This window comes from Sinocyclocheilus anshuiensis, unplaced genomic scaffold (assembly GCF_001515605.1).
Source record: "Sinocyclocheilus anshuiensis isolate Anshui unplaced genomic scaffold, SAMN03320099.WGS_v1.1 scaffold659, whole genome shotgun sequence".
In the NCBI taxonomy this organism is placed as follows: Eukaryota; Metazoa; Chordata; class Actinopteri; order Cypriniformes; family Cyprinidae; genus Sinocyclocheilus; species Sinocyclocheilus anshuiensis.
The window spans coordinates 961,832-983,659 of record NW_015549698.1 but is presented as its reverse complement, the minus strand read 5'-3'; the positions used below and the strand labels follow the sequence as shown (position 1 = coordinate 983,659).

General features: G+C 36.1%; 1 protein-coding gene and 1 long non-coding RNA gene across 4 annotated transcripts in view; both read right to left on the bottom strand.

Moving 5' to 3' along the window:
• The window catches only part of LOC107660504 (mitogen-activated protein kinase kinase kinase 5-like), a 61,041-nt gene extending 40,557 nt beyond the window's left edge, over positions 1-20,484 (bottom strand). For 2 of the 3 annotated variants that reach the window (XM_016449818.1, XM_016449819.1), the window contains exons 1-5: positions 19,528-20,484; positions 6,210-6,349; positions 4,213-4,236; positions 3,521-3,714; positions 1,252-1,420 (exon numbers count right to left, since the gene is read on the bottom strand). In XM_016449818.1, the coding sequence (XP_016305304.1) occupies positions 1,252-1,420; positions 3,521-3,714; positions 4,213-4,236; positions 6,210-6,349; positions 19,528-19,924 (924 nt within the window). In that variant the 5' untranslated portion in view covers positions 19,925-20,484. The remainder of the gene's footprint in view (positions 1-1,251; positions 1,421-3,520; positions 3,715-4,212; positions 4,237-6,209; positions 6,350-19,527) is intronic. The other variant, XM_016449820.1, reaches the window with a different exon arrangement.
• On the bottom strand, positions 15,256-15,876 carry LOC107660533 (uncharacterized). Its single transcript, XR_001631009.1, has 2 exons — positions 15,559-15,876; positions 15,256-15,314 (listed from the first exon to the last, which is right to left on the bottom strand). It is a non-coding gene; the product is annotated as an uncharacterized LOC107660533 (long non-coding RNA).
• Positions 20,485-21,828: the final 1,344 nt, after the last annotated feature.

Sequence of the window (21,828 nt, the reverse complement as noted above, 5' to 3'; positions counted from 1 at the left end):
TCTCGACCAAATATTGTCCTATCCTAACAAACCATACATCAATGGAAGCTTATTTATTCAGCTTTCAGATAATGTATACATCTCAATTTCGAAAAATTGACCCTTGTGACTGGTTTTGTGGTCCAGGGTCACAAATAAGAACACCATTTGCTCTATTATTTAACATCAGGACAATAAAAAAACACTTAGTATTTTAATGTGACACTGAATGCAGTGACAAAATCTTTGACAGCATCTCTTTTCAGTAAGATCAGTTGTGTTCTGGTCCTTCTGATTCTTTTCTTTTTTCTTTGCATTTCGATGTATTTCTAAGAAGAAAAAAACAGCAGACACTGTGCAGTTGTGGCCTGCTCTCCTCTTATTTTTTACTTTTAATCCCTATCAGAAGCATTTACTGGAATAATTCTAAAGCTAGGAAACATTTTGAAATATCCATCAGTTACAGTTAATGATAAAGTTTGGATTAACACAACATGCATTTTACATAAACGTGCATATAATATTTAACATCCATTATATCGCTACTGAAAGACTCGTTTATTTGAGCTTTTGGGGTTATTCATAGCCTTCTGAAAGTATTTTTTTAGACTTTTAAGTTTTTAACGGTTGAGGAGTGAAAAGACTGAACCTAACAAGTTTAATGGAAGTTGCTGAATGTTTACAGTTTAACAGAAGTTACTCCCATAATTCACACAAAGTGTCACGGTGTCATTTGTAGGCAAAATGTGGACACACTGCACTCGTTAGACACTTGAATAATATTTACAAAACTGTGTTCATTTAGGTGTTTGTCACAGCACAATGTCTTGCCCCATAGACTTCCATTGTAAGAGCATTACTGTACACACAATTTTGGTTTGTTTTACAGACTGAGACACAAGAAAATACTTTTTGGAGAAATAAAACAGCATGTGACAGAGCATCCAGGCGAAGTGAGAAAACAGAAAGCGCAAAAATAACTGATTCTGCTTTTCAGCAGGATCAACCTATGAATTGGCTTATGGCTGTGTCCACATAATGAGCAGTACTGCAAGATTTGAAAAATTACAAACATCAACTTTAACTTGTCTTGAACCTGGCACATCCAGTTAACGTGTGGCCTAAATCAACCAATAACATTCTCCCTTCACTCGTTTCACCAGTGCATGCACGTTTTGCATAAAGAAAACCTTTAAAGTTAAACAGAATTGTGATGAATAATATTTTGCAGTCACTGTGAATAACAGCCAAAAGTTTATGTGATGCAGTCACCTGAATATCTCTGTATGACAGAAGGAGGTTGATGACGACATCAGCTGAAAGACACTCCACGTTATCGAGCCGCTGCTGGATCCGTCTGAGCTCAGCCGCTAGCTCTGCTCCGGTGTAAAGCTCTCGCGCTTTACGGATCTCATTCAGAACCGTCTCACGGAAGTACTGGCTAAACAAGCACACAAAAGAGACAAAAAGAAAAGTTACTGAACTATGCAAGAATGGAAATACACATGGCAAATTCACAGAAGTTATTATCATACACTCACACTAAGCAAACAATTTTAGGAACAACATTTCAGCCCCAAGGTTGATTAGTATGGGCAGTTTATGCACTGATATCTCCACTGATGGCTACCAGTATATTCAGTATATAATGACCCTAAATTTCAATACATAGGGGCAAAAATGCCCCTGTATAAGTTTGTCTTACATTTCTATGACATAGTTAAGCACACAAAAGCACAGTACTTTTAATAATGTCTCTTTTCGCTTTATTTCGCCAACAAAAAGAGTTCCAAACAAAGCAATCACAGAATGGTTGTGCGACCCCAAGCAAAACAGAGTGGTGTTTCGTTCCTGAATACATCAGCGTTTATGAACAAATCAATTCAATGAGCCATTCATAAATACTTGCTCCTGAATAAATCAGACGATTGAATGAATTGGTTAAATGAATGCCTCAAAGACCATCTTAATAAGACAGTGACTTTGTATATTTCAATATTCAAACTATTTTGAAAACATTAATTTCATAGCATTATTATTAACAGTATAGTTATAGTCAGCAAATGTGGGCCATGCTCCTACAATGTGACAGCACTTACAGCTCTATTCAAAATCTTGCCAAGCCAGTGAAGCCACAGAGCACCGCTCACATAGTTTTCCATTAAATTAAAAAAATATTTTTTATTAATATGTGGTTTGAATAAAATATATGCTTCATATAGACAAATATCATAACACAGCTCATACTTTCCATTTGCACTGCTTTTTCAAACACCAAACATTCATTGATGCCACTTTGATCATTTATTGTTAAATTAATTATTGCCTGTATGGTGATTAGATTCACTGTCGAGGACTGGTGTCCTGAACTTGAGGACACGAGTGCAGAAAGACACGCTCCATGTCCAATATGAAATCTTTGGGTTGTCCTGCACTGTGGTGCTTCTTGTCCAGTGTGTGACTGGGTTTGTCATTTTGTCAATGCTGAATAGTTGGTAGATACCTAAACTTTATTGTAAAGTCTGGTATTAAACACTGAAAAAAATGTTCTAAATTAAAACCGGAACCCTAGATTGCATTTACATTTATGCATTTGGTAGGCGCTTTTATCCAAAGCCACTTACACAGCATTTAAGCTATACATCTTCTCAGTTTATGCATCCCATGGGAATCAAAACCATGACATTGGCATTGCTATATACTTTTAGAGCTGCAGAAATAATTTACAAACTTCACTTGAAAGCTATTATGCAACTTTTACCTGATAATAATACTTACATGAACTAATATTTACAATAAAGCAAATTTCAACTGGTTGAGTGTTGATATCATCACCAAAATGTATGCGATTTTATTGCTGACCTCTCAACTGTTCAGTGTGGACTATATGTCATTATAGGTATTAGAACCATTAACAGTATTTGTGACTCTGGAGCACAAAACCAGTCATAAGGGTCAATTTCTCAAAATTGAGATGTATACATCATCTGAAAACTGAATAAATAACCTTTCCATTGATGTATGGTTTGTTATGATAGGGCAATATTTGGCTGAGATACAACTATTTGAAAATCTGGAATCTGAGGGTGCAAAAAAATCTAAATATTGAGAAAATGGCCTTTAAAGTTGTTCAAATTAAGTTCTTAGCAATGCATATTACTAATCAAAAATTAAGTTTTGATATATTTACGGTAGAAAATTTACAAAATATCTTCATGGAACATGATCTTTACTTAATATCCCAATGATTTTTGGCAGAAAAGAAAAATCGATAATTTTGACCCATACAATGTATTGTTGGCTATTGCTACAAATATACCCCAGCGACTTAAGACTGCTTTTGTGCTCCAGGGTCACATATTTATATGAACTGGAACTGAAACAATGTGAAAAACAATATACAAATAATACTTAAGGGTGGGCGATATGACCAAAATTTTAAACCATATCATGGCTGTTGTATTACTGCTATAAATGACTTTCAGTTAGCTGTGAGATGACAATGAGAAGCGAGGAGATAAAGGAGGTAGTGAGTTCCCACCAGGTGTTGGTCTTGCAGCTGGTGAGCAGTTGAGTGAGTCTGTCCAGCAGTGGCATACAGATGGGCCCCAGCAGGGCCTCAAAGCTGGGCTGCATCAGTTCACTCAAACCCTTCATCAGACTGCTCTCACAGCAATACACCTTATTCTGAGGCGTCACCATGTATGGGATGAACGTGTAGTTAGCGGCACATGTCTGGAAGAAGAGCAAATATCCACAGTGAAAATGAACACTGATGAATAAATCAATAGTAAGTAGGTATTTCATGCCCCAAAAATGGGTCAAAAGTATTTTCTGGGTTGTGGACAGCAGGAGGGAAAAAAAAAATCTCTTTTTTCTTGGCCTCCTACAGTATATCATTGTATTTCATATCTCACAAATCTCCTGAAGTTAACTCTACGAGTTATCATGCCCCTAATTATTTTGTTGGCTAAAACAATTTTTGTACCTAATTAATTATAAAATCCTACAACAAAGCTTTTTGCAAAAGTCACAAACACCAATCACGTCTGTCAAATTGCTTATCTCCTATAACATTATATAACCAAACATAAAAATTAAGTTTCCTTTTTCCACGTTTTCAGGTTTGCAATCAAAACTTACGAAATGAGGCAAACAAAGACTTTCTTCTTTCAAACAGAAAATGACAGCAAATGAACATGCGGCAGAGAGGAATTAAAGATTAAGACTTACCATATTCTTCTGACATATCACCTCCTGTATGAGACGAACAGCAGACGCAAATGAATTCAGGTGGTATAAACGACCAGTTCTTTTTTTTAGGACTGAATTCTATCACAAACATCCTAAAGAACATACTGTGTCTGAAGATTTTGAATAACCGTGTGTGTGACCATGTTCAGAACACTATACTGGTTTTAGTTCTCTATTCTGTTTCTGTTGAGTATGCAAGGTGCCTTTTGCTCAACTTGGCCATCCATTTCCATTTACAACAATAAATCAAACGTGATCACTATTACTTTCAATACCTTTTTCTTGCCGGGTTGTTTCATTGAACTTTTAAAGCACTGCATCATTTTTGATTTTTTAAAATAATTTCTCCTATACCAGTTTAATTTGCAGGGAAAAACAACAAGCCCTTGTTTGGCTGACATCCTTAAGAGATGTTTTCAAATGAATGCCTGTTCTGCAACTCCGTTTGTAGCTGCTTTTTATTTAAGATAAACTGGACACGGTGAATTAAACATTCACTGTAATAACATCACGATTCTTCAACAATGTAGCATGCTACTGGTAAAAACGTTATCGATGCATATTGTAGAGTGTTTCCTGAAACTTCAATTCCTATGCAATGCACTTCATTTACATCTGTGTGCGTGTGTGTTTGCCAAGCACCACCCTCCACTAAATTCTGCCTAGTAATAAAATCACTGCCTTAAAGAACTCATCTAAATATATCTCATATTATGCAATTTACTCCCCACTCACCTGGCATACTTCCAATGTAAAGTAATACTAGAGGTGTGTGACCTTGCCAGGAAGGATCTCCATGACAATAAAACCTGCCTTCTTCTGCCCATCTTCTCCTTCTGTCCCCTCACTGAGGCAGAAGTATCAAAACATTCTTGTTCACCACTCCTGGCTGGTGGAACGATCTTCCCACCCCTATCCGGAATGCTGAATCCCTGACAATTTTCAAGCGACAGCTGAAAACCCATCTCTTTCGAAGCTACTTGACTTCATCAACATAAAAAATAAATAAATAAATAAATAAATTCTCTCTCGTTATTTATTCCTTCTCTTTCTAGCTTGTACTTATTTGAACAATGTCTAAGAACTTGGTATTACAACCACTTCCTGTGTCTGTTTGCCTCTTTAAGAAGAATCGCTTTATGTATCCCCCAATTGTAAGTCGCTTTGGATAAAAGCATCTGCTAAATGACTAAATGTAAATGTAAATGTAAATTCACTGTGGTAATAAAAACCTAAAGTATACCATTGTGATGAAACTGTTGGAAGTGATGCACTGCAAATAATGTGGGTTGTATTAATAATTTGAGTCCATCCAATAAATTTGTGAGCATCGTTATGCTTACAACATTCAGCGTTTCTCCTACTAGCCCAATGTAAATGTATATTACAATAAATGTATGTGCAACACACCATGATTCACTTGCTTACATTGATTTTGAGAAGCAAGAAATGGACCTTCACCAACATCCTATCAAAGATTTTATTTTTTTTTTTTGGGATTTGCCAACATTTATCAGCCTGGATGCATTAGGTTTGTCTATAATGGCTGCCAACTCCAACACCAAAGCTATTTGTTCATCTTCTATCTTTTTTTTTTTCTCATACTACACATATCCACATAATGGACATTCAATATCAACCATTTTTGGTAAATGGATACAGTGACAGATTTTGATATTGTATGATATGGGGAAAAAATAGCGTGGCAACCTCTAATATTTTTGGTCTCTAAACTTCAGACTGGAACATTATGAAAAGCAAGATGCTGAAAAAAAAATGACCCTTTCAGTTTAAATTTGACTAATTTGTAGGGTTGCAAAGGGTTGGAAAATTTCCGGTAACTTTCCAAAAATACCTGGAATATTCCCAAAAATTTTTGGAATGTTTCCGAAATTTACTGGAAATTTTCCACCTTTTTGCAACCCTACTAATTTGATTCTTGACTCGGGTGACACTGAGACAAAGGACTTTCTGACCTGAAGAGAGTGCAGCGAGTCTGAGTTGAGATCACAGTGAAGAATGATGTTGTTGACCATGCTGAAACTCTCTCTCACACCCAAGTGATAGAAGAGAGAGGGCTGCCGAAATGCATCCGTCATTTCAACCACTGCAATATCTGTGAACAGAGACAGAGAGTGCTCACTTATTTTGAAACACTTTTACCCAGACCTGACAGACAGACACAGTGTGGGGGTTATTTTCTATCAGGCCTGTCCCTACAGCTGAGTTCAACACCCTACACGCCACATTTAAATATCAGCAGGAAGTCAGTTCCTCTGTTTGCATGCATTTGTGCCAGAGCTGTTGTTTCAGTTAACCCAAAGGAAACAGACATGATAGAGAAAACGAACAAAGCAACATGCATTCCTTAGCAGAAGGACATGTAGAATGTACGAACAACCAGAGTCTTGGTGTCTTCTAGTGAAACAGTGAAAGGATTTGTTGGAACTTCTTCATTCTCCATGCTTTATAGTTACATCACAAATACATGAGAAAAATCGATTTACACACAAATCAAAACAAAGGATATGAAGACAATTTGGGTCTACTGGGGAAACAAAATGATCTTTCAAATATATCTTAACCTGCTCTTTGGTCATAACAGCTGCTAGACAGTAAAGGGACAGCGAGATGTATACAGCAGGTATTACGTTGAGACGGCTATACTAGCATAACTTGAGGAATTATTTTGTAAATATTTAAATATTATTATCCTGTCTTCGTCCTCCTCATCACCTGTGCACAAATTCGCTGGATTCCACGTCACATCATCTTATAAATTAACGTAAACACTGACTTCAGTGACTGCTATGTTTACTTCCGTATGACAGTGTGCCGTCTTTGTTATTGTTTTCGCGTATGCGAGTCAGTTCAGGACCGTGAGTAGTTCACACTTACAGAACGGAGTGTTCCGGTCCTTGATTCTGATTGGTTGAGCCGCGTTCGAAGCTGTTGTAAATTACTCTACAAACACACACCTTTGTTTACTTTGTGTTGCTCGGCAACCACTTTGTTGGAACCACAACTGATTCTGAGGAACTACATTGTTTGGCTGAAGAATACTGTTTTTATTAATATTACACTTTATTTGCTCTGTTTTATTCTGTGAAACCTAACTACGTATATGGAATAACCGTTTTATAAAAGCAATAAGCCCCGTGAAGCTGTGGTTTACAGTGAATTTATAACAGCTAAGTGGCGTTGTCGCGTTGTGCCTAAAACCCCCTTAGCTGTTATAAATTCACTGTAAACCACGGCTTCACGGGGCTTACTGCTTTTATAAAACGGTTATTCCATATACGTAGTTAGGTTTCACAAAATAAAACAGAGCAAATAAAGTGTAATGATTGTAAAGTGTAATGGCTTATTGCTTTATTGAATCTGATACTGGCCGAATTTAAAAAAAATAACGTTAGCAGTGTATGGGGAAAAACTGATCCGAGCAATAAATCAGAATGGAGAAGTGTAAAGTGTCAGTAGCTATAGTAAAGTTACAGTAGCTATAGTAGTCAACATTTGAAGTGGATCAAAAAAGTTCAAAGTTGTCCTAAGACAAGAACACATTTTGGTGTTAGGTTATAGAATAACTTTGATGAAAGGTTTTGATCCACTTCAAATGTTGACTAGTGTAGATATCCACAAGGTGATCTGTATATATCGCCTCTGAAATAGTGCATAATACTTTTGGACAGCCAACAATAGACATTACCAGAGTCGTACCACTGGAAGTAGTGGTTGACCAATATGGGTTTTTCAGTGGCCAATGCGAATGTTGACACTTAGAGAGCAGGCTGGCCTAAGGCAGATATAATGTCAATATATTACAACATATTACAAATGAATGAAAAACTATTGTACACTATATTTACTAAAATACTTTAATATTAATTTTTTTTTAAATAGAATTGTTTACAATCCATTGACAGAGCTGGCAAAAGACTTTCAAATGAACAAAGTGAAGGTGATGCTTCTGTTAATCGATGTGTTAGTTATCAGACAATGTCGATCATCTCAAGATGGATACCAGTGGATTTCAGCAGAACATCATGAATGTTTTTATCTGAAGTTATACAGTTTTTCAATGCTGCATTTCATAATAAGGTGATGTGTACAACAGAGCTTACAGTCAACTAATGTAATGCTAATGATTCATATGTGACCCTGGACCACAAAGCCAGTCATAAGGGTCAATTTCTCAAAATTGAGATGTATACATCATCTGAAAGCTGAATAAATAAGCTTTCCACTGATGTATGGTTTGTTATGATGGTACAATATTTGGCCGAGACACAACTATTTGAAAATCTGGAATCTGAGGGCGCAAAAAAAATCAAAATATTGAGAAAATCATCTTTAAAGTTGTCCAAATGGAGCAATGCATATTACTAATAAAAAAGTTTTGATATATTTACAGTAGGAAATGTACAAAATATCTTCATGGAACATGATCTTTACTTAATATCCTAATGACTTTTGGCATAAAAGAAAAATCTATAATTTTGATCCATACAATGTATTGTTGGCTATATACCCCAGCGACTTAAGACTGCTTTTGTGCTCCAGGGTCACATATTTCGAGGGCTCCTTAATGCAAATTAGTTCATTTGTTAAATACGACATTTAAATAATCATACAGGTTGTGTAAAAGTGATGCAAATGTATTGAATTATATGCAGCCACTGGTATAACAAAAACAACTGACAAGATTTTGTCAGGTCATGGGTTGTATATTTGTTTGGTTTTGGCTTCTTCCATATTTTGTATGCAATTTTAAGATAAATTCTGTCATCATTTACTCACCCACATGTCATTCAAATCCTGTATGACTTTCTTCCATGCCACAGAAAATAGGTAAGACAACATTAGGCCATCATCCATTTGCAAATTATGGAAAACAGGTGCAAAGGCTTTCAAGGTTGTGTTTCACTATCATCTGCTGTACGGAATATTGCTGTTTATGTTCCATGGAAAAAGAAAGTCATACAGGTTTGGAACCTGTCAATGTGACAACGATGATCATTTCCAGTTGTGAATACAAGATCTAGCATTCCAATTCACAAAAGGAAATCTGTTTTAGACTTCACACATGCAAATGTAGTTTCGAATTCTCCCACATAAATCGGTCACAGTTCTGCACGTGTACAGACATTACTTTATTCAGTCACACAAAGTGCACAAATCATATCAATGGGAAATGTCATGCGAGGCTGGGATGAGCTAGTAGTCATCCAACAAATGATTAGTGAGTTCAGTATTTTAATGGCAAGCTTACAATTCTCAAACAACTGAGATACACAACTTTAGTGAATGTGATTTTGTGCCGGACCCTTTCTTATAAGCACAGACAGTTTTGTGCAGTCTGTTTATTATTTGAATATCTGCTAGTTACCCTCTTGAAGGTCTTGGTATGAATTTACTGCAAAGAAATGCCTCTGATTGGGGTCTAGTGGACATGCTACAGCCATATTATACAGAGGTTTCTATAGACTGACTTGTCGATTATGAACATTTGTAGCTTTTGCACATTCCTACAATGACAGGAAGCTGAAAAAATGCTTGATTTGAATGCATACAAGATCCTCTAATCATGTTGCTACGTAACTAATTACCATATAGCCAAAATACAGACAACAAGCAATGAGTATTTATTAGCAAGATTGCAAAACTTTTAATTAACTGAAATCAAGCCTTGATTTTCATTAATGAAACTAAAACTTAAAAGTACATTTTAAGTACAGCTTCGAATGAGGCTTAGTTGAGTTTGAGTGTTAGGTTTTCTGAGTATTATTGTGAGTTTGTTTAAACAAAGAGGATCGATGTTGCTTGCAGACAGGCAGAAATCCACCATGCTGACATGCCAGACTGTATTGGCTGGACTGGCTGCACAATATAATTACTGAATGCAATAGAGTATCCAAAGATAGAAATGACGCTGTGAGGGAAGCAAGTGTGGACCATTCAATATGTTGGAAGTGTACTGAAAGCTGGAAGAGGGCTACACGATTAATCAGAATAAAATGGAAATCATGATTTGGATTAATGCGCTTACTGAAATGGCAAAGGTTGTGATTTTTAATTAAAAAAATATATGCACAGAGTCAGTGGTAAATGCTGCTCCATCTCTGCAAGCACTGTTAGTTTGAGTTGCTTATAACAACTCAACAGAAGCAACGCATCTTTCCAAATTTGTAATGAGAAGCATTTATAAGCCTGTTGTCTAACAAAAGAGAACATTTAATAACATGGTTTTATTCCACAACACAAGTCGAACATTTGAAAAAACTTCATTTTGTGATGTAGCTTCCTTATCACAGAATGAGGCAGAAAATATATTCTATAATGTTATAAAGGATATTTAGATTAGCAATGCATTATAAATACACTCCATTATTATGAAAACACCCAATATGGCTTGAAGAACAAACTATATGTTGTCTAAATGTTTCTATCTTCCTTTTATTAGGTACAGCGATAGCTGGATGCCTTTATCCATATTAGGAATTTCCTGGAAGTTCTATTACTTTTGTGATCCATATGTGGAGTTTTCTTCTGGCTACGAGTATAAATGTGTTTAACGCTCAGTAATGCTCATTCCATCCTATTTTGGGTAAAAATAATATTTCTCTTTAAAGAAATTTCAAGTAAACATATGATAATCCATGTTCTTCTCCCGTGTACAGAAGTGTCTACAATGAATGCATATAAGGCTCATATTTCATATTACAGTTTTTTCTTGATTGCTAACACACTATAACGGATTCATTTTGCCCAATTTCCCAAACCATTCATTTAGTTCTCGAAACAAAGACACATTTTCTTGTGCATGGAATGACCATGAAGGAAGTTCGCCTACAGGGTTTTTATACTACTTACACATACAGTATAAGTACAGTAGTAGCAATACTTTAGATGAGAGAACATTTCTATTCTATGTACTGTAAATACTGTAGCATGTTGTACACCCTCAAACTCGTAAATGTCAAATTGATTTGTAGCCAAGTACTTCTTACATGTACTGTATTTTGAGGAACTGAGAGACGACTACCTATAGGTATGGCAAATAAGGCCATTTACAATTAGTGGTCGACCGATATGGGTTTTTTGACAGCCAATGCCGATGCCGATATCTTGGAGAGCATGGTGGCCGATTGCCGATATAAAGCCGATATAATTTTATTTATTTTAATGTTCCATGGAAAAAGAAAGTCATACAGGTTTGGAACCTGTCAATGTGACAACGATGATCATTTCCAGTTGTGAATACAAGATCTAGCATTCCAATTCACAAAAGGAAATCTGTTTTAGACTTCACACATGCAAATGTAGTTTCGAATTCTCCCACATAAATCGGTCACAGTTCTGCACGTGTACAGACATTACTTTATTCAGTCACACAAAGTGCACAAATCATATCAATGGGAAATGTCATGCGAGGCTGGGATGAGCTAGTAGTCATCCAACAAATGATTAGTGAGTTCAGTATTTTAATGGCAAGCTTACAATTCTCAAACAACTGAGATACACAACTTTAGTGAATGTGATTTTGTGCCGGACCCTTTCTTATAAGCACAGACAGTTTTGTGCAGTCTGTTTATTATTTGAATATCTGCTAGTTACCCTCTTGAAGGTCTTGGTATGAATTTACTGCAAAGAAATGCCTCTGATTGGGGTCTAGTGGACATGCTACAGCCATATTATACAGAGGTTTCTATAGACTGACTTGTCGATTATGAACATTTGTAGCTTTTGCACATTCCTACAATGACAGGAAGCTGAAAAAATGCTTGATTTGAATGCATACAAGATCCTCTAATCATGTTGCTACGTAACTAATTACCATATAGCCAAAATACAGACAACAAGCAATGAGTATTTATTAGCAAGATTGCAAAACTTTTAATTAACTGAAATCAAGCCTTGATTTTCATTAATGAAACTAAAACTTAAAAGTACATTTTAAGTACAGCTTCGAATGAGGCTTAGTTGAGTTTGAGTGTTAGGTTTTCTGAGTATTATTGTGAGTTTGTTTAAACAAAGAGGATCGATGTTGCTTGCAGACAGGCAGAAATCCACCATGCTGACATGCCAGACTGTATTGGCTGGACTGGCTGCACAATATAATTACTGAATGCAATAGAGTATCCAAAGATAGAAATGACGCTGTGAGGGAAGCAAGTGTGGACCATTCAATATGTTGGAAGTGTACTGAAAGCTGGAAGAGGGCTACACGATTAATCAGAATAAAATGGAAATCATGATTTGGATTAATGCGCTTACTGAAATGGCAAAGGTTGTGATTTTTAATTAAAAAAATATATGCACAGAGTCAGTGGTAAATGCTGCTCCATCTCTGCAAGCACTGTTAGTTTGAGTTGCTTATAACAACTCAACAGAAGCAACGCATCTTTCCAAATTTGTAATGAGAAGCATTTATAAGCCTGTTGTCTAACAAAAGAGAACATTTAATAACATGGTTTTATTCCACAACACAAGTCGAACATTTGAAAAAACTTCATTTTGTGATGTAGCTTCCTTATCACAGAATGAGGCAGAAAATATATTCTATAATGTTATAAAGGATATTTAGATTAGCAATGCATTATAAATACACTCCATTATTATGAAAACACCCAATATGGCTTGAAGAACAAACTATATGTTGTCTAAATGTTTCTATCTTCCTTTTATTAGGTACAGCGATAGCTGGATGCCTTTATCCATATTAGGAATTTCCTGGAAGTTCTATTACTTTTGTGATCCATATGTGGAGTTTTCTTCTGGCTACGAGTATAAATGTGTTTAACGCTCAGTAATGCTCATTCCATCCTATTTTGGGTAAAAATAATATTTCTCTTTAAAGAAATTTCAAGTAAACATATGATAATCCATGTTCTTCTCCCGTGTACAGAAGTGTCTACAATGAATGCATATAAGGCTCATATTTCATATTACAGTTTTTTCTTGATTGCTAACACACTATAACGGATTCATTTTGCCCAATTTCCCAAACCATTCATTTAGTTCTCGAAACAAAGACACATTTTCTTGTGCATGGAATGACCATGAAGGAAGTTCGCCTACAGGGTTTTTATACTACTTACACATACAGTATAAGTACAGTAGTAGCAATACTTTAGATGAGAGAACATTTCTATTCTATGTACTGTAAATACTGTAGCATGTTGTACACCCTCAAACTCGTAAATGTCAAATTGATTTGTAGCCAAGTACTTCTTACATGTACTGTATTTTGAGGAACTGAGAGACGACTACCTATAGGTATGGCAAATAAGGCCATTTACAATTAGTGGTCGACCGATATGGGTTTTTTGACAGCCATGCCGATAGCCGATATCTTGGAGAGCATGGTGGCCGATTGCCGATATAAAGCCGATATAATTTTATTTTTAATATTTACTTTAGATGACAATGTAATTTTCACAAATAAATAAATATTTAATAAAACATCAATATTGTAACCAACAGGGCACTAAGTAATCTGGGAAGTTTGTGTGCATTGGGAATCATATTTTTTCAAATAAAGTCAAGGTAACAGTCATTTTACATACAGCACACAGTGAAAATGACATGAATATGGCAGTGGGCAAATGGGTCGCAGCATAATTTGAAATCACGAGTTTAAAGTTTGTCGATCACGCATCTCCAGTGAAGCTGAACTCTCCTCCTGTCAGCATTCAATACACACGGACCAACCGTCACGTAGAGAACATGCGATCATGCAGGATACAAACGCACACTTCACAAGATCTCATCTAGATTCGACTAAGTCTGCAAGGTTTGTGAAATTAAATGTTCATTAATAGACATTCAAAGATTTGTTCAAATGATTTAAATGCGTATTTGCTGAATGCTGACGGAAAACGAGACAGTATTATAATGTTTGCTTTTATATTACTAATAATTGTTAACTGTTAACGACAACGGCGAACAAGAGGGAGAATGTGAGCACTGTGTGCTCAGTCGCTGCCGCTCTCAGCGCCGTCAAAATAAATGTCGGCCAAACCGGAAAAACTTATCGGCCAATGCCGATATTTGAAAAATGCCAAATATCGGCCGATATATCGGTCGACCACTATTTACAATATTGCAATGCAATTTATTTTTTAATGTAATGTAACTTACAGTATCCTGTTTTGTGTTGCATATCAAGTTGACATTCAATTCTTTGGTATTTGAACTTTTCTTCTCTTTTCATATACTGTAAATGTATAGCGAAATGAAAATATCACTGTATATCGGCACCCCTCAGTTTATGTTGTATACTGAAAGAGAATATGTTTTTGACTAAAATATTTGATTTTGACCTGGACTGTTTCATAAACTTTGTGATAGCAATAGAGAAAAACTGTACAGGCATGGACTCCGTCACAAGCCTCCCGGTTTTCATCCAAAATATCTTAAATTGTGTTCCGAAGATGAACGAAGCTTTTACGGGTTTGGAACGACATGGGGGTAAGTGATTAATGACAAAATTTTCATTTTGGGGTGGAGTATCCCTTTAAGGATTGCCAGAACAATACAATAGCTCAACAATAAAAAGTTTCCCCAAGTTCAGGAGAGGCTATTAAGGTGATTCTCCAGCCAAAATACCCCCCATCCTGATGATGTAATTTCATTTGGAAAACAGAAAGTATTCATAAATATAGCTGGAAGAAGTTTGGGGCCATGCACATCAGAAACAAAGTGACAAGCTATGCAAACATGGCAGGAAGCATCGGAACAGTAGAACGAAATGCTACTGCGTCCACTGTCGTTTATCAGGAATATTAAAACTTAAAAAAAAAAAGTTAATGATACAGAATAAAAACATTGATAAAGTTCATTAATGATTAATATAAATGTGTAAAATATGTATATGTATAACTGTATTCATAGAAGTAAATAAAAAAATCAAAGATAGTAAGAAACTATCAAAACTAGAGCCTGGTTTCATGAAAATGCGTATAAATTTTTAATTCAATTATGAAGAAGAAGTCATTGAGCCTTACATTTTCCTTTTTATAGATTGTTACAACACAGTGGAGAGTGTTCCTGTATCCTTTGCCAGCGTGTAAACGAGTCTGTAAAAGAGCATAAAGGAATTTTTTCATTATTGCCTGGACTGACACCTCATTCCTAACCAATGATTTTATACCAGTGGGAAAACATAAGTAACTTAGAAAGTAATACCGACTACCTTTGTATGTAAAAATAGATATATAATATGAACTACATAATTTTATAATATTTGAATATATAATAAATATATAATAGCCTATAGGATTTGTACAAAATGAATCACAAAACAAGGATTTGTCTCGATACCTTGACTGTGTCAAGTGGATGTCCTACAATCACACTGGATGCTCCTGTAACAAAAACAGTTGTACAAGTTAAATATGTTGCAACAAAGGCAATAGTGATATTCTGCCTATTACATAGCTTTGTAGGGGGCTCTTCTTGCAGAACAGAGTGTCCATTTTATGAATAAGTCACATTGTTATGAACATTTCATGGTGGATGCACATGCACATTAGGGCTTTACAAAATAAATGTTTCCTTTCAATGGAGGTTTCCACCCAAACCAAGTTTATGGCCGAGGAGCCCGGTTTCATGAAAATGCGTATAAATAGTACGCCAAATAAAAACGAAAACTCGTGGTATTGATACAGAAAAATGGACTTTGGCGTATATATGACACGCACGTGTTTGGCGTGCATATAATACGCAGTTTTCGCGTGCATATGATACAAAATTTGTTGGCGTGCATATGACACACAGTTTTCGCGTACATATGATACGCATCTACCCGTAATCCTACTCATCGCGTAGCATATACACGCCAAAGTCCATTTTTGCGTATCAATATGGTTTCATGAAAATGCGTATAAATAGTACGCCAAATAAAAACGAAAACTCGTGGTATTGATACAGAAAAATGGACTTTGGCGTATATATGACACGCACGTGTTTGGCGTGCATATAATACGCAGTTTTCGCGTGCATATGATACAAAATTTGTTGGCGTGCATATGATACACAGTTTTCGCGTACATATGATACGCATCTACACGTAATCCTACTCATCGCGTAGCATATACACGCCAAATTCCATTTTTGCGTATCAATACCATGAGTTTTCGTTTTTATTTGGTGTACTATTTATACGCCCGTTCATGAGATTGGGTAGCAAAACTATTGTTATAGTTAAAAACAAAAAGATTTGCTTTTAGAAACGGACCAAGTACCAAGCAATTCAAAGAACAACTCTTTCATTTTTGATAATTACTCATCCTATAAAATGCCATTAAAGGAATGTGGTTCAAAACAAAATTTGTGGTGAACATCTGTAACTTCTTGTTGATTACCACAGTCAATCATTTCGACTCATCCCTCATGTTGAAAAACAAAGGATGTCTGTGAAGTAATGCACTTACAGGCTGAGAGATGTGATCAGCATTCCACTAGAATTTACAGAAAGTAATTAAGAAATTGTAACTTGTCCAAAACTCTCATGAATCTCTAGGCTGACTGCTATGCTGCTGGAAACCACATACCAATGAACCGTTACTATCTGCTGTTGTTCTTGTAATATCTTTTCCAAATATGCATCATGGGAAATTCACACGCATTTGGCTCTCGGTGGGTGTTATTTTCCAACCAATGCTCACATACCATTGGTCATTTAGTCTAAAAATCTATCCGCTGTATTGGTTTTGAATATTTCTGATATTTTTATTACAACAGTAAATGTGAAAAACTACTATGAAATCTTAGTCATTCGTTTAGAGTGAGTAATTACAGCTCTCATATGTTTTTAGACGGCTGAACAAGGATATGAACTGAAAACCATTCAGCACGAGCTAGCGGGGCCTCATCTAATGTAAAAGGAATGTGCTACTTACTGAGTTCATCAGAGTACAAGAAATGAGAAGGACACCTGAAACAAAATAAGCATCTCGATAACACATTTCCAATAACTAGTTTACAGATATACTCCCCTTTGACTGTTTGGATGAACAGGTTGCTCCTGTTATGCTACCTTTTATATAGTTCCTATAGTGTAATTAATCCAGCAAATTGTTAAGGCCTACCTATAGCTGACTATTTTTTTACATTAGGCGATAATGAAATGCTCACCTGTAAGGTACTAGTCCATGTCTAATTTTCACATGAAAAACTAACATTTTTCAGTCATTTTTGTTGAATGGAAATTTGCAGAAAAAGATTTCAACGTTTCTTTGGCTGAACGTTCGATACCCAGGTAAACAGCATACTGTACATTGAGTAGGTACTTCTGAATAACTAATACAATTTATGTACTAAACAGTATAAATATAACCTGGATGAACTACATTCATCATGTTGTTATTGGACTGTGGTTTTAAGAATATTATGAATTTGAACATAGTACTCCTTTTTTATACCACTATTCGTATGCAGCCTGTGACCTCAGATACTCTGTTGATGGTATTACACAACACAAATTGTTCAGCTAGCACAAAATCAGACTTAAGTCTATCACTGCACAACTTTTCTCAAAAAAAAAGAAAAAGAAAAAAAGGAGACTTCTATCTGATGACCAGCCCTTGCAGAGATAACCATAATATGCAAGAGCATTGCAGACTTTCTTGTAATCAAACGCAAAAAAAAAAAAAAAACCTTTGATAAGATTGTGCTCCACTACAAACCATTATTCCTTCAAAAACTCCCACAGTTCAGAAGTACAATTACCCTCCTACGCATCCACAGTTAAAACACGTTTAAGCCTTTTTAAAATGCTACAAGTATGTAAAACATGCTACCTTTGATCTATAGATAAAACATGCAGGCTCAAATTATGTACTGTATGCACTCATCAAAACAGCCAAATGCGTAAAATAATAATAAAGAGATGTATCTATAGACCAAAAAATATGCAAATGATAATACATTTATGTTTACAGCCTGAATTTTCAGCATGTCTGTTTTAACTTGAGGATTTCATACAAACAATTCTATACGTCAGTCCTGTACAAAAAAAACCAGAGTATTTTTTAAATGTGTAACTCATTCAATTTAACACTTAAGTTAGGTTTTACCAATGTCTAACACTAGAATCTAAACAGCAGGGTGGTTGACGGCCAAAATAAGGCTGATATAATGAAGCATATAAAATACAAATTAATAACAAATAAGACGTATACAAAAATGATCAGCTCATAATCTCAAAACAATGTCAAACACTGTATAAAACATAAATCTGCCACTACTTAAGTGTGCAATTTGCTAGCCTGGTTGGTTTATTATCTGGATTTCACCCTTGTGAACCACTGAATCTCACACAATCGCTGTTGTATGACCACAGAAGACTTGGAGTTGTATGGACATCTTTTATGGTGCACTTCTGTCCTTTCAGAACTTTACTTGAACATATTGTCTTTGTATAGAAAAGAAGATTTGTCAACATATTTTATCATGCATTTCACAGAAGGAAGAACGTCATGCAGGTTTTAAATGACATGGTGAATGAATTATGAATTAATGAATGATTAATCAATTTCATATCACTTTATTTTACCTCAATACTATCATTCCACTTATTCTACAGTTATGGGTGTTATTTGGTTATTTTTAGGGTTTCTAACTTGCTGCATATACCTGCAACATTTGCAAAATGATTAAATCAAACTACTTTAAATTCAGCATTTTGTCAATGAATGCAGTGATCTCACAGATGAGGAGAGTTTTGCAATGCATAATAAAAAAAACAGAGGTTCAGGTAAAGGAATTGTGTTGTTATTTAGTGTTTTGGGATGAAGGAAAACCACAAGGTTCAGCCCTATTGGTTTTACTTTCATTAGTTCCGCTTGACTTAGGCAAGGGATTACAATTTCTAAGGAAATGCATGCAGCTCTGATTATTGTGAAAGTGACATATTTAAACATTTGAACAAGAATGTGCCTCTCTGCAGTTCAAACATTTATTTTCAAGCTATTGCGCAAAACTTCATTTCCATTCAAGTTTAAATGCCAGTCATTTCTCATGGAAATGAGAGTGAAGACACTGCACTTCACCCTGGGTTGTGTGCATGTGGGAGAGAGAGTGATACCATCATTTCATTCGGAGAACTTTCCTGGATAAAGGTAAGAAACCAAACAGAAAGAAACCAGGCAGACCAAACACGCTAAAGACCACCAAGCATGTGGGTTGTCAACAAACTGTTCACAGCAATATTTATGCCCACTCAGCAAATGACATTCACATTTATTTGCAGGGCATTCCCCAAAACGTCTGTCAGTAGACTTAACTTACCAGCATTGTAAAAGTGATCAAGAACTGATGTTTCACCAAAGTCCAGCTTCCCAAAGGGGACTATATCTAGTTTAAACCCCACAATGTCACAAGCATCCTTCAGACACTGTAAAGCCATGTTCTCTGGGCTGAGAGATTGGCTCGTCTCAGAGTTCCTCACGTAGGCCACTTGTACGGCTCGGCTCTTACATTTACCCGTGGTCAACAAGGTACCACTGTCTGAGGGCAAACTGATCACCCCAGGGTTGGCGCTCTTACAGCTGGAGGGGTCCTGCCAGAAGGCCCCAGCACCAGGGTTCACGCTGCCACTGGATTCTCCATTACTCCCTCCCATCATGTCTAGGAGTTGGTCAAGAGAGGGTATGTTAAGAGAAATGGCCTCCGGATCTGAATTCATTTTTTCACCAGTTTGGTAAAGGACCCCAACCCCAACAGTACAGCTTCTCAACCGGCACACTTCATAGCTGCCATTCCTGGTAGCTCTACTAGTGGCACCAAACCAACAAATAAATGATGAGATGTCATCAGCACCGACAACCTACGATAAAGGCGCTTATCGTTTCATTTTTAGAAGAACATTTTAAAATCCGCTTAGCAGCATATAGGTCTGGACGGGAAAAAAACGGCAAGAATTGAATAACTGCATAGATCAAGGACTGATCACGCACACGCTCGTCACGACTCGAAGAAACGATATTACACTCTCGAAAATGCATCGATGTCCTGAAGCGCAAGTTATTTGAGCGCATGTATAGTTTCTGAAGTAGCGCAGTTCTGTCGATCGCTAAACTCCGCGTGCGTCGTGTCAAGCCGTTTCACCGCGAGACATCAAACGCGTTTCCTCAGTCCTGTCGTTCCTGTTTATGTCATTAAATTGCGAAATCGCACTCGGCTGAAGCGCGTTTGTCTGTTGGACCCTACCCTGTTTCTATTATTATCTTCAACACACAACTGACGCTCAGGGGGTGGAGTAGCACTCCGAACTTACAGGAAGTGAAAGGACGAAACCTACTATGGTAAAGGCTTGGGCAATGAATATTAAATACGCAACGTAACGCTCACCCAGATGACCACTGTAAAGAAGACCATGGTCCTCTCCCAATACCCACACTTGGGGTATTATTTATTCATTCATTTTTTTAATTTATTTTTGGTTAAATGATTTATTTATTGACAACTCACAGAGCAAATACAAAAAAATAAATAATATAATTACAACAGTAATCACTGTAATATGTAATACATTTAAAATAATAATAATAATAAAACATTAAAATAAATAAACAGATAATGCAGAACTATATATATATATTTTTTTTTTTTTTTTTTTTTGTTTTTTTTTTGTTTTTTTTGTTTTTTTTGCCTTGATGTTTCTTACACCCATTGAAGCTTTAAGATACTGAAAAAGCTCAAACTCAAAGTGCAGAAAATTTGCTACACTTGTGGTCTGTGTAGCAAAATAAACATAAACATTCTCATCTCTGCACCGATACACTGAGCAACACTTTACATTTACTACTATATTATATGTAATATCTAATTAATTTAACTGATACTGGAAACTTCATAATATCTTGCACTTTCGGGCCACATGAGTACCAGAACATGATGAATGAATCAATGGATACACTTCTCACCTCAAATACTATCCCAAAGTGCTATTAAAGATAGCATGGATTTAAGTGTATTTTAAACACTGGGTCACAGAGCTTTGGCACACTTCCTTCCTGTTGCATGCATGCACTCTCCAGTGTCCAAGACCACAAGTGTTGGTATTGGGATAGGCCCAATGGTAAATGTTTGTAGGTGGGTAACTACCCAGTTCATAATTATTTATTACGTAAAGTTGGATGCTAATTGACGCTCCAGGATAGTTACTAAACAATGTAAAATAACTATTGCCTGTAAGCATTTGGACTAATTGTCTTAAGTAGGAGTCAAACATCTGATTTAAAAGTGCATTGCTTACATGAACCGGAAGCAAGCGCATACATCGTGATACTCTCCACAATGGCGGTGTGCTGCGGACTATAGGTGCTGGATAAAGCAAACCATTGTCTCGCTAGCAAAGTTTTGATGGATGACTATTGCAATTGTAGCACGCCCACTGTCCATTTGGCAGTACTGCAGCTAGTGAAATCTATGCCACAGAAATAATGAGGTGGTCGAAGTTGCGTTGTTTTTCAAAGTTGAGCCACTCTAGTAATGACTTTATTACAGTCATTTAATCACAAAATCTTGTAACTTCATGAATATCTCTATTCAGCAATAATACTTCTTGAAGTCTTTACATGTGATCCA